This window comes from Nicotiana tomentosiformis, chromosome 10 (assembly GCF_000390325.3).
Source record: "Nicotiana tomentosiformis chromosome 10, ASM39032v3, whole genome shotgun sequence".
Lineage (NCBI taxonomy): Eukaryota > Viridiplantae > Streptophyta > Magnoliopsida > Solanales > Solanaceae > Nicotiana > Nicotiana tomentosiformis.
The window spans coordinates 2517305-2532335 of record NC_090821.1 but is presented as its reverse complement, the minus strand read 5'-3'; the positions used below and the strand labels follow the sequence as shown (position 1 = coordinate 2532335).

The 15031-nt window shown below is 44.6% G+C and overlaps 1 protein-coding gene across 1 annotated transcript; it reads left to right on the top strand.

The window, feature by feature from the left end:
* Positions 1 to 1504: 1504 nt before the first annotated feature.
* On the top strand, positions 1505 to 2707 carry LOC138899654 (uncharacterized). Its single transcript, XM_070186333.1, has 2 exons — positions 1505 to 1946; positions 2562 to 2707. The coding sequence occupies exons 1-2, from the start codon at positions 1505 to 1507 to the stop codon at positions 2705 to 2707; spliced, it is 588 nt and encodes a 195-aa protein (XP_070042434.1).
* The last annotated feature ends 12324 nt before the right edge of the window (positions 2708 to 15031 follow it).

The following is a 15031-nucleotide window of genomic DNA, read 5'->3' as shown; positions in this document are numbered from 1 at the left end:
TATTATTGAGGATCAGGGCGAGGTGCCTGCAGCAGATCCAACCCCGGTGTATTTCATGTCCGCACCGGGATTCCAGGAGGTCATGGGTCGTATGATGCAGTTCATGGATTCTATGACTCAAGCTGGTTTATTTCTAGTAGACCCAGCTATATCTCAAGAGGGAGGGGGCACAGACCCCTACCTCTCAGGCTCCAGGGCATGCAGCTACCATGTATCAGACCCCAGGCGCACTACCCATGGGTGGAGCTCAGCCAGTTGCAGCAGCTATACCTGAGCCCAGATCAAATGCGGCCGCTGATCCGCAGAAGCAATTGGACAGATGGACTAGGCTACATCCTCCTGTGTTTGGAGATGAGCGGCATGAGGACCCCAAGACTTTATTGATCAGTGCAGGGATAGACTGCACAACATGAGGATATTGGAGTCCTACGGGGTGGCCTTTACCACCTTTGAGCTGGAGAGCAGGGCCCGTAGATGGTGGCAGTCCTATCTTCTCGGAAGACCAGCAAGTTCTCCTCCCATGACTTGGGACCAGTTCACATGTCTCTTCTTGGACAGATATATTCCACCCTCTCGGAGGGAAGAGTTGCGGTTTCAATTCGAGAAGCTCCAGCAGGGTCAGATGTCGGTGACCGACTATGAGGCGAGATTCTCAAAGTTGTCTCGCCATGCACATATAATACATCTTACCGATGTAGAGAGAGTGTGGAGGTTTGTTGCCGGTTTGCACTCTGGTTTCCAAGCCACTATGGCCCGAGAGGTTGAGATGAGGACTTCATACTAGTTAGTTATGGAGATAGCTCAGAGGATCGAGGGTGTCCGTCAGCGGAGCCAACAGCAGGCGACGAGGGATAAGCGGTTTCGGTATTTTGGAGAGTTAAGTGGTGCCCCAGTTGGGGGTAGGGATCAGTTCGTGAGGGGTCAGTCTAGTAGGCCCACGTATCCAGCACCGCCGCCTCCTCGGGGTGCTCCAGTGCAGCCCTATTTCAGCGCCATGCCAGAGAGTTCTTATCGCCCACCAGCTATTCAGGGTTCCTCCAATGGCTATTCAGGCCATCAGGATCAGACTTCAGGTCACCAGTCCATCATTCTAAGGGGTTGTTACGAGTGCGGGGATCCTAGCCACATTAAGAGGTTTTATCCCAAACTTCAGGGCAAGGCAGAATAACAGGGACATCAGCCTATGATTATAGCACCAGCTATCGCACCAGCCGTCCAACAGCCCAGAGGCGGAGGGTAGATGGGTAGGGGATATCCTAGAGGTGGAGGTCAGACAGGTGGAGGCCAGTCAGGTGGCGCTCTAGCTAGATTCTATGCTTTTTCGTCCAGACTAGATGCAGTGGCCTCAGATATCGTGATCACATGTATTATGTCCGTCTGCAGTAGGGATGATTTGGTACTATTTGATCCAGGGTCTACATATTTATATGTTTCATCTCAGTTTGCTCATTTCTTGGGTGTTCCTCGTGAGTCCTTGGGTACTCTTATTTATGTGTCCACACCGATGGGCGATTCTGTTATTGTGGATCAGATATATCGGTCCTGCATTGTTACCTTCTATGGTTATGAGACTAGAGTGGACCTTTTATTGCTCGATATGACCGACTTTGAGATCATCCTGGGCGGCATGGATTGGTTATCTCCGTATCACTCCATCCTTGATTATCGTGACAAGATTGTCACCTTGGCGATGCTAGAGTTGCCTAGATTGGAGTGGAAAGGTTCGTTTGTCAGTGCATCCAGTCTGGTTATCTCTTTTTTGAAGGCTCGACACATGGTTGAGAAGGGTTGTTTGGCTTATCTAGCCTATGTTTGGGATACTACCACAGAGGCTCCGGCGATTGATTCAGTGCCTATGGTCTGGGAGTTCTCTGATGTTTATCCTTCTGATCTTTCAGGCATGCCACCTGATCGTGATATTGATTTTTGTATTGATTTGGCTCCCGGTACCCAGCCTATCTTTATTCCACCGTACCGCATGGCTCTAAAAGAGTTGAAGGAACAACTTGAGGAGTTGCTAGCAAAGGGGTTCGTCAGACCGAGTGTACCGCCTTGGGGTGCACCGGTGTTATTTATGAAGAAGAAAGATGGGACTATGCAAATGTGCATTGATTACCGCCAGTTGAACAAAGTTATCATTAAGAACAAGTACCCGTTGCCCCGTATTGATGATTTGTTTGACCAGTTGCAGGGTGCCAGGGTGTTCTCTAAGATCGACTTGAGATCGGGGTACCATAAGTTGAAGATTCGAGATTCGGATGTCCCGAAGACCGCTTTCTGGACTAGGTATGTCCATTATGAGTTTCTAGTGATATCTTTCGGTTTGACTAATACCCCGACGACATTTATGAATTTGATAAATCGGGTGTTTAGGCCGTATATTGATTTGTTTTTCATTGTCTTCATTGATGATATTTTGTTCTACTCGCGTAGCATGGAGGAGCACGAGTAGCATTTGAGAGTGGTGCTTTAGACCTTGCGGGAACAGAAGCTATATGCTAAGTTCTCCAAGTGTGAGTTTTGGTTAGATTTTGTAGCATTCTTGGGGCATGTTGTATCAGGCGAGGGTATTAAGGTAGATCCCAAGAAGATAGAGGCAGTTCAGAGTTGGCCTCGCCCTACCACAACGACTGAGATTAGGAGCTTCTTGGGGTTAGTATCGCCGGTTTGTGGAGGGCTTCTCATCTTTTGCAGAGCCTTTGACTAGATTAACTTAGAAGGGTGCTCCGTTCCGATGGTTCGATGATTGTGAGGTGAGCTTTCAGAAGATCAAGACCGCATTGACTTCAGCACTAGTGTTGGTGTTGCCTTCGGGTTCAAGGATGCATATTGTGTATTGCGATGCTTCACGTGTTGGTTTGGGTTGTGTATTGATGCAGAAGTGGCGAGTTATTGCATATGCTTCACGCAGCTGAAGCCACACGAGAAGAATTACCCCATACATGATTTTGAGTTGGCCGTGATTGTTCATGCTCTTAAGATCTGGAGGCATTATCTTTATGGGGTGTCCTGTGAGGTTTACACTGATCATCGTAGCTTGTAGCATTTGTTCAAGCTGAGGGATCTCAATTTGAGGCAGTGCAGGTGGCTTGAGTTACTAAATGATTATGATATTACCATCATTTATCATCTGGGCAAGGCGAATGTAGTTGCGGATGCCTTGGATAGAAAGGCGGAGAGTATGGATAGTTTGGCATTAATTTCAGTAGAGGAGAGGCCACTAGCTTTGGAAATTCAGTCATTGGCTAACAGACTTGTGAGGTTGAATATTTCAGAGCCTAGTTGAGTTGTTGCATGCATCGTCACCCAATCTTCACTATTCGAGCATATCAAGGCTCGTCAGTTTGATGATCTGCACTTATTAGTTCTCAAAGAGACGGTACTACAGGGTGGTGCCAAGGAGGTTACTGTCGGTGAAGATGGTGTTATGAGACTCCAGGTTCGTCTGTGTGTCCCTAATATTGATGGATTGAGGGAAAAGATTCTAGAGGAGGCACACAATTCTCGGTATTCTATTCATCCATGTTCTACGAAGATGTATCGCGACCTGAGGTAGCATTATTGGTGGCGGCGTATGAAGAAGGACATAGTTGAGTATGTAGCGAGGTGCCTTAATTTCCAGCAGGTTAAGTAGGAGCATCAGATGCCAAGTGGCCTACTCCAGCAGATGGTTATACCTTAGTGGAAATGGAAACGCATTACAATGGATTTCGTAGTTGGATTGCCGCGGACCTTGCGGATGTTTGATGCAGTTTGGGTCATTGTCGACAGGTTGACTAAGTCAATACACTTCATTCCGGTGGTGACCACGTACTCTTTAGAGAGATTAGCCCAGAATTACATTCAGGAGATTGTTCGGTTGCATGGTGAGCTTATCTCCATTATATCAGATAGAGGCCCTTAGTTTCCTTCTCATTTCTGGCGGGCAATACAGAGTGAGTTGGGGAACAGGTAGAGCTCAGCACAACCTTTCATCTACAGACCGATGGGCAGTCAGAGCGGACGGTCCAGATCTTGAAGGATATGCTCAGATCATGTGTGATTGACTTCGGAGGGAAGTGGGATCGATTCTTGCCTTTGGCCGAGTTTGCTTACAACAACAATTATCAGTCCAACATCGAGATGGCTCCATTTGAGGATTTATATGGTCGGTGATGTCGTTCGCTCATCGGATGGTTTGAGCCCGGCGAGTCTAAGTTATATGGTACTGATTTGGTAAAGGATGCCCTGGAAAAGGTAAAGTTGATTCAGGAGCGACTTCACACAACACAGTCCAGACAGAAGAGTTACGCAGATCAGAAGGCGTGTGATTTATCATTCATGGTCGGCGAGAAGGTTCTCTTGAAGGTTTCGCCGATGAATAGAATTTTGAGCCCAAGGTTTATAGGACCATTTGAGGTGTTGAGACGAGTTCGGGAGGTTGCTTATAAGCTTGCCTTTGCCTCCCAGTTTATTGAAAGTATATCCAGTTTTACACGTGTCTATGCTCCGGAGGTATCATGTCGATAGGTCGTATGTGTTAGACTACAACACAGTTCAGCTAGATGAGAGCCTAGGTTATGAGGAGGAGCAAATTGCCATTGTTGAAAGGTAGGTTCGCCAGTTGAGGTCCAAGAAGATTTCTGCGGTAAAGGTTTAGTGGAGGGGTCAACCAGTCCAGGAGGTGACTTGGGAGACCGAGGAGGACATACGGAGGAGATATCCACACTTATTCGGCACTCCAGGTACGATTCTAGACCCGTTCGAGGATGAACGTTTATTTAAGAGGTGGAGAATATAATGACCCGACCAGTCGTTTTGCTTTCTAGATCCTCGTTCCCCTAAATAAGACTCCCCAAACATGCTTTTACTATTTTATAACTCGCGGGGATGGTTAGTTTGGGTTTGGAAAGGTTCGGGTTGAAATCGGAATACTTAGTTCCTTAATGTTGACTTTAAAAGGTTAAGTTTGACTTGGGTCAACATTTATAGTAAACAACCTCAGAACCGGGATTTGACGGTTTCAATAGGTTTGTATGATGATTTTGTACTTGGGCATATGATCGGATCAGGTTTTGGATGACCCGAGAGCGTTTCGGGGCATAAAGTTAAAAGTTGGCACATTGAAGGTTTTAAAGTTCTTTAAATTTGGGTTGGAGTTGGTTTTGGTGTTATCGAGGTACATTTGGGATTTCGAGCCTGGAAATAGTTCCATATGGTGATTTAAGACTTGCACGCATAATGTGGTACCATTCCGAGTAGTTTAGGTATGATTCGGCGCGTTCGTAGCAAGTTGGAAGAACTTGAAATACATAAGTTGATCCAATTTGGTTTGGGGTGTGATTCTTAGTTTTGGCAATGTTTTCCACCATCCAAAGGTTTTAGCAAGTCCGTCTCATGATTACAAGCTTGTTGGTATGTTTGGACGAGGTCTCGGGGGCCTCGGATGCAATTCGGACAATGCGCGGAAGTCGTTTGGACTTGGAGAAAAGTGCTGAAGCATCAGAGCTTTTGGTGCAATCGCACCTGCGGAGGACCAGCCACAGGTGTGAGCTCGCAGAAGCAAGCCAACAGCCGCAGAAGCAACCTAGCGTGGGCTGCCCAGGAATCGCAGATGTGGATCATGGGCCGCACTTGCGAAAGCGCAGGTGCGATAAAGACAACCGCAGAAGCGGCAAGGGCTGCAGATGCGGCACGTGGGCCGCAGACGCGGTCTCGCAGAAGCGCACCATTTTCCGCAGATGCGGAAGTAGGCCAACTGGGGAAGAGCTGCATTTGTGATGCTCTTTCCGCAGATGCGTAGCCACAAAAGCGGACGATGTGCCGCAGAGCATAAATGCTGGAGGCAGTGAGGGCTTTTAATGTCGGGACTTAGGCCATTTGTGACTCATTTCTTTCACTTCTTGGTCGATTTTGGAGCTTCTTAGAGAGGGGTTTTCACCTAGATATTGAAGGTAAGTAATTTCTATCCCATGTAAGTTAAATACATAGATTACAGGTAGATTTTAACATGTAAAATTGTGAAAATTGTGGGTTTAGTTGAAACACCTAGGTTTTGATAATAATGGGATTTAACCACGAAAATGATTACGGAATTGGGTGAAAATTATATATTTGAGTTCATGATGTTATGGGTAACAATTATGTTTGGAAATTTCCAAAATCCAGGCATGTGGGCCCGGTGATGAAATTTAGGAATCTTCCAATTGGGGTTGGGTAATTACTCTAATAGTTAAATTATGAACTTTTGAACACATATTGATTAATATATATAATATTTGATTAGTTTCGGGTTGTTTGGCACCGAGTTGAGGAGCACATTTGTGGATCAAAAGTGAGCTTGAGAATGATGTAAGTCTCTTGCCTAACCTTGTAAGAGGGAACTCATCCCCTTAGGTGTACTTGTTTGATGTGAATTACTTGTGTGGGGAGCTACGTACGCACTAGGTAATGAAAGTTCGTGCGTAGCTATATTTCATGAGATGTCTGGGTAGCCTTTGATTTACATCGTGCCTTGACTGTACTGTTATGTTTATTATACATATTAATTATCTAAAATAAAGCTGAGATTAGGGATTGTAAGGTTGAAACTCTCCAATTTAGATTTCTTATTTTTGGGAAGAATTGAGGAATATATATAATAACTCTAAGAAATACATGTCCACTCGCGTCGCAACTACTTTCGCGAGCAAGGTAAATTTCTCTACTCTCATGGGAGCGGGTCGTTCGCCTCGGCAGGTTAATAGATGCATCTATGGTTCGTGTCGTTTGACCCTCGGCAGTGCACACAGTATATTTTTGGATCAGGTCGTACGACCTCGGCATAAATTGTGCGTGATAATTACTCGGAACCCGAGTACACTTAATATTATTTCATGTCTTGTGAGGATATAATTCATTTAACGACAGAGATGGAATTGGGATTAGTAGGTGTTGACCAGAGGAATAATTTGGATTTTATCATCAGTTAAGGAACCATTTATTTACTGTTTGTTGTTATGTTATTATTATTATTATTATTATTATTATTATTATTATTATTATTATTATTATTATTATTATTATTTCCATATTCCATACCTGTTTATAATTCTTGTATTTTATTGTTGGCCCATAGTAAGTGTCGATGTCGCTCCCTCGTCACTACTTCTTCGAGGTTAGACTGGATACTTACTAGGTACATGTTGTTTATGTACTCACGCTATACTTCTGCACTAACCGTGCAGGACCTGAGGTAGGTCCATCTGGTATTTATCCCGGCGCGCGCCCTGACACCCCAAGACATAATAGTGAGTTGTTTCTGAGTCCGTTCCGCAGCACCCGAAGTCTCTCTTTTGTATTTATTTTCTGTCTACTCTACTTCAGACAGTAGTTATTATTTTGTATATTATACTAGTAGCTCATACACTTGTAACACAGGGTCTTGGAATTATGCTAGTAGATGCATGGGAGTGACTCGTTCACCTCAGCAGGTTAATAGATGCATCTATTGTTCGTGTCGTTCGACCCTCGGCAGTGCACACAGTATATTTTTGGATCGGGCCGTACGACCTCAGCATAAATCGTGCGTGATAATTACTCGGAACCTGAGTACACTTAATAATATTTCATGGCTTATGAGGATATAATTCATTTAACGACATAGATTGAATTGGGATTAGTAGGTGTTGACTAGAGGAATAATTGGGATTTTATCATCAGTTAAGGAACCATTTATTTAATGTTTGTTGTTGTGTTATTATTATTATTGTTATTATTATTATTATTATTATTATTATTATTATTATTATTATTATTATTATTATTATTAATATTATTATTATTTACATATTTCATACCTGTTTATAATTCATGTATTTTATTATTGGCCCATAGTAAGTAGCGATGCCGACCCCTCGTCACTACTTCTTCGTGTTTAGACTGGATACTTACTGGGTACATGTTGTTTATGTACTCACGCTATACTTCTGCACTAATCGTGCATGACCTGAGGCAGGTGCATCTGGTATTTATCCTGGTGCGCGCCCCTGATACCCCGAGACTTAGTGGTGAGTTGATTTTGAGTCCGTTATGCATCACCCGAAGTCTCTCTTTTGTATTTATTTTCTGTCTACTCTACTTCAGATAGTAGTTAGTATTTTTTATATTCTACTAGTAACTTATACAATTGTGACACGAGTTCTTGGAATTATGTTAGTAGATATTTGATAATTTTTGGGTATTTATTTCACTACACTTGACCTTATAATTTTTCACACTTTATTTTTATTCAATTTATCACCTCTCACTTATTTAATAATTAAATATCAGCCATTTCTAAAATGTTAAAAAGAATAAGTACATGGCTAGTTCACCGTTGGCTTGCCTAGCGGCAACGTTGGGCGCCATCACGACCTATATGGAAAATAGGGTAGTGACAATAAGAATGATTTTCCCTCGACTTTTCGACTCCGAACGGCCCAAATCTAGCCAAAAGTAATTATATACTATAAATATAACTATAAGAAACTAATCAAAATAATAAAATTATGACTTTAACAAGGAATTAGAAAATAGCCCCAAAAGGTCAACCTAGGCCCACATCTCGGAATCGGGTAAAAGTTACAAAATTCGAACACCCGTTCAACCACGAGTACACCCATACCAAAATTACTCAAATCCGATACCAAAACCTCGATCAAAACCTCAAACTTCGGCCTAAGAATATTTTCCACCTTTTCCCCTAATTTCTGAACCCAATTCCTTAACTAAATGAAGAAATTAATGATAGATTAGTGGAGATTAATCAAAAACGAGTCAAGAATCTTTACCCAAATGTTTCCTCTGAAAATCCCTCAAATTTTTGCCATAATCCGAGCTCTCTAGGTCCAAAAGTGGAGAATGAAATCAAACCCTATAAATTAGACCTTTTCTGCCCATAGAATTCGCACCTGCGATCCCACAACCGCATCTGCAAAATTTCCATCGCAGGTGCGGACTTCACTAAGGTCCCCTGGGTCTGCTTCTTCAGGAATAGGGCGCACCTGCGGCAAAACATGTCGCACCTGCGATCCAGTCGCTCATGCACATCTCCTCGCCGTAGAAGCGAAGTCGCTTCTGCGAAAACTGTTCCGCACCTGCAAGTCCTGCCTGGACTGGCCATAACCACTTCTTTGATCCCTTTCTCGCACATGCGAGTCCACACCTGCTGCCAGTCCCTCCGTAGGTGTGATGACACCAGAACTGGGAGCTTCAGCATTTTCACAAGTCCAAAATTTGTTCTGGATTCAATCCGAATCACACCCGGGGCCTCCGGGACCCCGTCCGAATATACCAAAAAGTCCTAAAACATCATACGGACTTTGTCGATCCTTCAAATCACATCAAACAATGCTAAAAACACGAATTGCACATCGATTCAAGGCTAATGAACTTTAGAACTTTTAATTTCTATATTCGATGTAGAAACCTATCAAATCAAGTCCGATTGACCTCAAATTTTGCAAAATTTTGCAAGTCGGATTCCGATTCATTGAAGCGATGTTCTTTCACCTCAACTTTCAAACCTGCCTGTCCAAAATGGCCACCGGATCCTCAACATAAGATAGATCCTTGTCCAACTAGACTGAGCTGAAGTCTAATACATGAGACAGATCATTGTAATACTTTCGGAGCATGGAAACATGGAACACTGGATGAACTGCAGAGAGACTAGGTGGTAGTGCAAGTCTGTAATCCACCTCTCCAACCCTATCAAGAATCTCAAAAGGCCCGATATACCTAGGGCTCAACTTTCCATTCATCCCGAACCTTATAACACCCTTTATGGGCGAAACCCGAAGCAAGACCCGCTCCCCAGCCATGAATGCAACATCACGAGCCTTCCGATCTGCATAACTCTTCTTTCTGGATTGGGTTGTACGAAGTCGATCCTGAATTAATTTAACATTTTCCAAAGCATCCTGAACCAAGTCTGTACCCAATAGCCTAGCCTCGCCCGGCTCAAACCTACCCACTGGAGATCGGCACCGCCTACCATATAAAGCTTCTTACAGGGCCATCTAAATCCTCGACTGATAACTGTTGTTATAGGCAAACTCCGTAAGTGGCAAGAACTGATCCCAAGAACCCCCAAAATCCATCACACACACACGAAGCATATCCTCCAATATCTGAATAGTGCGCTCGGACTGTCCGTCCTTTTGAGGGTGAAATGTTATACTCAACTCCACCTGAGTACCTAACTCATGTTGTACGGCTCTCTAAAACCGACATGTAAACTGCGTACCTCGGTCAGAAATGATGGATACAGGCACGCCATGAAGCCTGACAATCTCGCGAATGTAAACCTGAGCCAACTGCTCCGAAGAGTAAATAGTAACCACGGGAATGAAATGTGCTGACTTGTTCAATCTATCAACAATAACCCAAACCCATTGAACTTCCTCTGAGTCCATAATGATCAGCTCCCATTTCCACTCTGGAATCTCTAGCTTCTAAAGTAATCCACTTGGTCGCTGATGCTCATACTTCACCTGTTGACAATTTAGGCACCGAGCTACATATTCCACTATATCTTTCTTCATCCGCCTCCACTAGTAGTGTTGCCTCAAGTTATGATACATATTCGTGGCACCTGGATGAATGGAGTATCGCAAACTGTGAGCCTCCTGGAGAATCAACTCACGCAAACCATCTACATTGGGCACACATAGCCTGCCCTGCAACCGTAATACACCGCCATATCCAATAGTGACTTCCTTGGCATCACCATGCTAAACCGTGTCCTTAAGGACAGGCAGATATGGGTCATCATACTAGCGCTCTCTGATACGTCATAAAGAGAAGAATGAGAAACCTCTACTAGCGCTCTCTACTCGACTAGGAAACATCCAATCTGACAAACTGGTTGGCCAAGGCCTGAACATCCAAGGCTAAAGGCCTCTCTACTACTAGTAGATATGCTAAGTTGCCCAAACTCTCTGCCTTGCGACTCAAGGCATCGTCCACCATATTGGCCTTCCTGTGAGGATAGAGAATAGTGATGTCATAATCCTTAAGCAACTCCAACCACCTCCGTTGTTGCAAGTTAAGATCCTTCTGTTTAAACAGATGTTGTAGACTCCGGTGATCGGTGTAGACCTCACAAGGGACACCATACAAATAGTGCCGCCAGATCTTCAAGGCATGAACAATAGCTGCTAACTCGAGGTCATGGACATGATAGTTCTTCTTATGCACCTTCAGCAATCGCCCTACAGTCCTGCATCAACACCGCGCTGAGACCAATGCATGACGCATCATAATACACCGTATAGGACCCCAAACCAGTAGGCAACACCAACATTGGGGCTGTAGTCAAAGCAGTCTTGAACTTTTGAAATCTCTCCTCACACTCCTCAGTCCACCTGAATGGAGTACCCTTCTGGGTTAATCTAGTCAATGGTGCTGCAATAGACGAGAAACCCTCTATAAATCGACGGTAATACCCCTCCAATCTAAGAAACCTCCGGATCTCCATAGCTGAGGAAGGTCTGGGCCAACTCTGCACTGCTTCAATCTTCTTCGGATCTACCTTGATCCCCTCACTCGATACTACATGACCCAAACATGCCACTGAATCTAGCCAGAATTCACACTTCGAAAATTTTGCATGCAACTTCTTTTCTCTCAAGGTTTGAAGCACAGTCCTCAGGTGTTGCTCATGATCCTCCCGACTCTGGGAGTACACCAGAATGTTGTCAATATACACAATGACAAAAAAGTCAATATAGGGCCGAAATACACTGTTCATCAAGTTCATGAATGTTGCTGGGGTATTGGTCAGCCCAAAAGACATCACAAGGAACTCGTAATGGCCATACCGAGTCTTGAAAGCAGTCTTCGGGATATCTAGCTCCCGAATCTTTAATTGTTGATAGCCTGAATGCAAGTCGATCTTAGAGAACAATCTAACACCCTGAAGCTAATCAAATAGGTCATCAATACGTGGCAATGGATACCTGTTCTTCACTGTAACTATGTTCAACTGGCGATAATCAATACATATTCACATAGAATCATCCTTCTTCTTTACAAACAAGACATAAGCACCCCAAGGAGACAAACTGGGCCGAATGAAGCCCTTATCGAGCAACTCTTGCAACTGTTCCTTTAAATCTTTCAACTCTGCTAGGGCCATATGATAGGGTGGAATAGAAATGGGCTGAGTGCCCGGTAACAAATCAATGCCAAAGTCGATATCTCTGTCGGGAGACATGCCCGGAAGATCCGCCGAAAATATGTCTGGATAATCCCCTACTATCGAAACTGACTCGATGGTAGGAGTGGCAGCACTAACATCCCTCACATATGCCAGATATGCATCACACCCCTTCTCAACCATCCACTGAGCCTTTAGAAATGAGACAACCCTGTTTGGAACATAATCTAACGTACCTCTCTACTCTAGCCGCATTAGAACTGGCATGCCAACGTCACCATCTTAGAGTGACAATCAAGGAAAGTGTGATAGGGCAACAACTGGTCCATGCCTAAAATAACATCGAAGTCTACCATATTGAGCAATAATAAATCAGCTTTAGTCTCAAAACCACTAAGAACAACCAAACATAACCGATACACACGGTCAACAATAATAGAATCACCCACGGGTGTAGACAGATAGATAGGAGAACTCAAAGAATCATGGGATACCCCCAAATATGGAGCAAGATAAGATGACACATAGGAATAAGTAGAGCCTGGATCAAATAAATTTGATGCATCTCTATGATAGAGCAGAAAAATACATTTGATGACAGAATTGGATGCAACTGCCTCCGTCCTAGCAAAAAGGGCATAATATCTGGCCTGGCCTCCCCTTCTAGGGTGACCTCTACCTGTCGGACCTCCACCTTGAGCTGGCTACAGGTGGAGTGGTAGTTGGTGCTGTAACCATAGATTGAGGGCCCGGTGGAGCACGCGAGTGGTCTGTGAAGGTGCACCCCTCCTGATTTTGGAGCAATCCCTCAGCAACATGAGGAGTGTCACCACACTCAAAACAAGCTCTCGGAGAACGTGACTGTTGTGACTGGATCGGGCCTGATCGGCTAGACTGACCGCTGAAACAACCCCATGCAGGAGGTACACTAGACAATGGCGGTGCATAATAGGGAGCCTGGGGCCTAGGAGTGGCCGGAGCATCGCTGGCGGTTGGAAGTGCTGAATGAACAGGGCGACCCACATAGCCCCTACCCTAATGAGCTGCAGCTAAGGAACGAGTACCCCTATATGTGCCAGACTCTCGAGACCTCTTGGCCTCTCTCTCCTCCCTCTCCCGAGTCAACATAGCCTCCAATCTCCTAACAATCCCCACTACGTGTTGGTATGCAATGTCCATCTCCAACTCTCGGGCTATGCTAAATTTGATACTGGGGTTGAGCCCCTCAATAAAATGACTAACCCGCTCCCCAACAGTATCAACCAAAGTCGGTGCTTGCCTGGCCAAATCACTGAATCGGACCACATACTCTGACACTGTCATAGAACCCTGGCGCAACTACTCAAACTCTGCGCGACATGTGTCTCTGAGACTCTAGGGGACATACTCCCTCAAGAACATATTTGAGAACGGAGTCCAAGTGAGTAAAGCTGTCTCGGCCGACTACCCAACTCGTATGCTAGCCACCACCGATAGGCTGTTCCTCTAAGCTAAAACATAGTGAAAGAAACCCCACTAGACTCCGCAACACCCATAGTACGGAGGATATGGTTGCACTCCTCAAGAAAACTATGGGCATCCTTTGACGCCAATCCACTTAAAGTAGGAGGGTGGTACTTCTTGTACCTCTCGAGCCTGAGCTGCTCCCCCTCAGAAACTGCTGCCCTAACCTCAGGCTGAATTGGAGCTACCGGCAGTATCGTTATGACCTCAGGAACCTGGTCAACCTGGATCCGCTGCTCTGGGGTACGGGCAGCGGGAGTCTGTGCTCCTCACCCAACCTGAGATATGGCAGGAGCAAGTGGTATCAACCCTGCCTAAGCCAACATGCTGAACATGCTCAGAAACTAGGCGAGAGTCTCCTAGAGGGCTAGTGCAGTAACAGGCATCTCAGGTGCCTGTCCTCCCATTGGAACTACTGGTGGCTCCTTTGTAGTAGCTCGTGCGGGTGCTTTAGCTGCACCACGTGGACGTCCTCGGCCTCTACCCGGCCCCGGCCTCTCGCAGCTCTAGCAGGGGGCGCGGGTGTCTGGTCATTTGATCCAACTGTACGTGTCCTCACAATCTGTGAGAGAATAGAAAGATAGAAATTTAGAATCTGAAGTCAAAATCTCACACGATAAGGAATCAAAGAAGCAAAGCTATTCCTAACAGTTCCATAGCTTCCTGAAGATAAGTACAGACGTCTATGTACCGATCCGTGAGACTCTACTAAACCTACTTGTGACTCATAACACCTATGAACCTAGAGCTCTGATACCAACTTGTCATGACCCCAATTTTCCTTCGTAGGATGTCGTGATGACACCTAGTCTCTAAAACTAGGTAAGCCTAACAATTATGCTGAATAACGGAATATAAAGCTGAAACTCAACCTCAACCTCTGAAATAAATAAGAACTGCGATTCAAAATAGGTACAACTCCCAAAACCCGATAGAAATAAGTCACAAGCGCCAACGAGAAAAATACTAAATATCTCTATACATCAGAGTCTAATGACGAATGAGGAAAACAACATAATAAAGATATAGGGGGACTCTGAGATCTGCGGACACTGGCAGATGTACCTTGAAGTCTCCACGTATAGGCTAGCTCAGTGATACCTGGTCTGGTAAGCAATACCTGGATCTGCACAAAAAGATATACAAAAGTGTAGTATGAGTACACCATAACGGTACCCAGTAAGTGTCAAGCCTAACCTCAGTAGAGTTGTGACGAGGTCAGGTCAGGGCCCTACTGGAAATAATAGGAAATAAGGTAGAAGATATAATAATATAATGAAATGACTGAGGAGTGAACAATGAGAATTTACAGAAAGATAACAACACGAGATTCAAGAAGACAACTACAACACGTGAGGAAAAACATGA

Excerpts from the sequence above, each read along its gene's own strand:
- LOC138899654 (XM_070186333.1), top strand. The coding sequence starts at position 1,505 with ATGGGCGATTCTGTTATTGTGGATCAGATATATCGGTCCTGCATTGTT. Across the intron at positions 1,947-2,561 it reads TTGTATTGATTTGGCTCCCG|GCGAGGGTATTAAGGTAGAT; the intron begins GTACCCAGCCTA and ends ATGTTGTATCAG.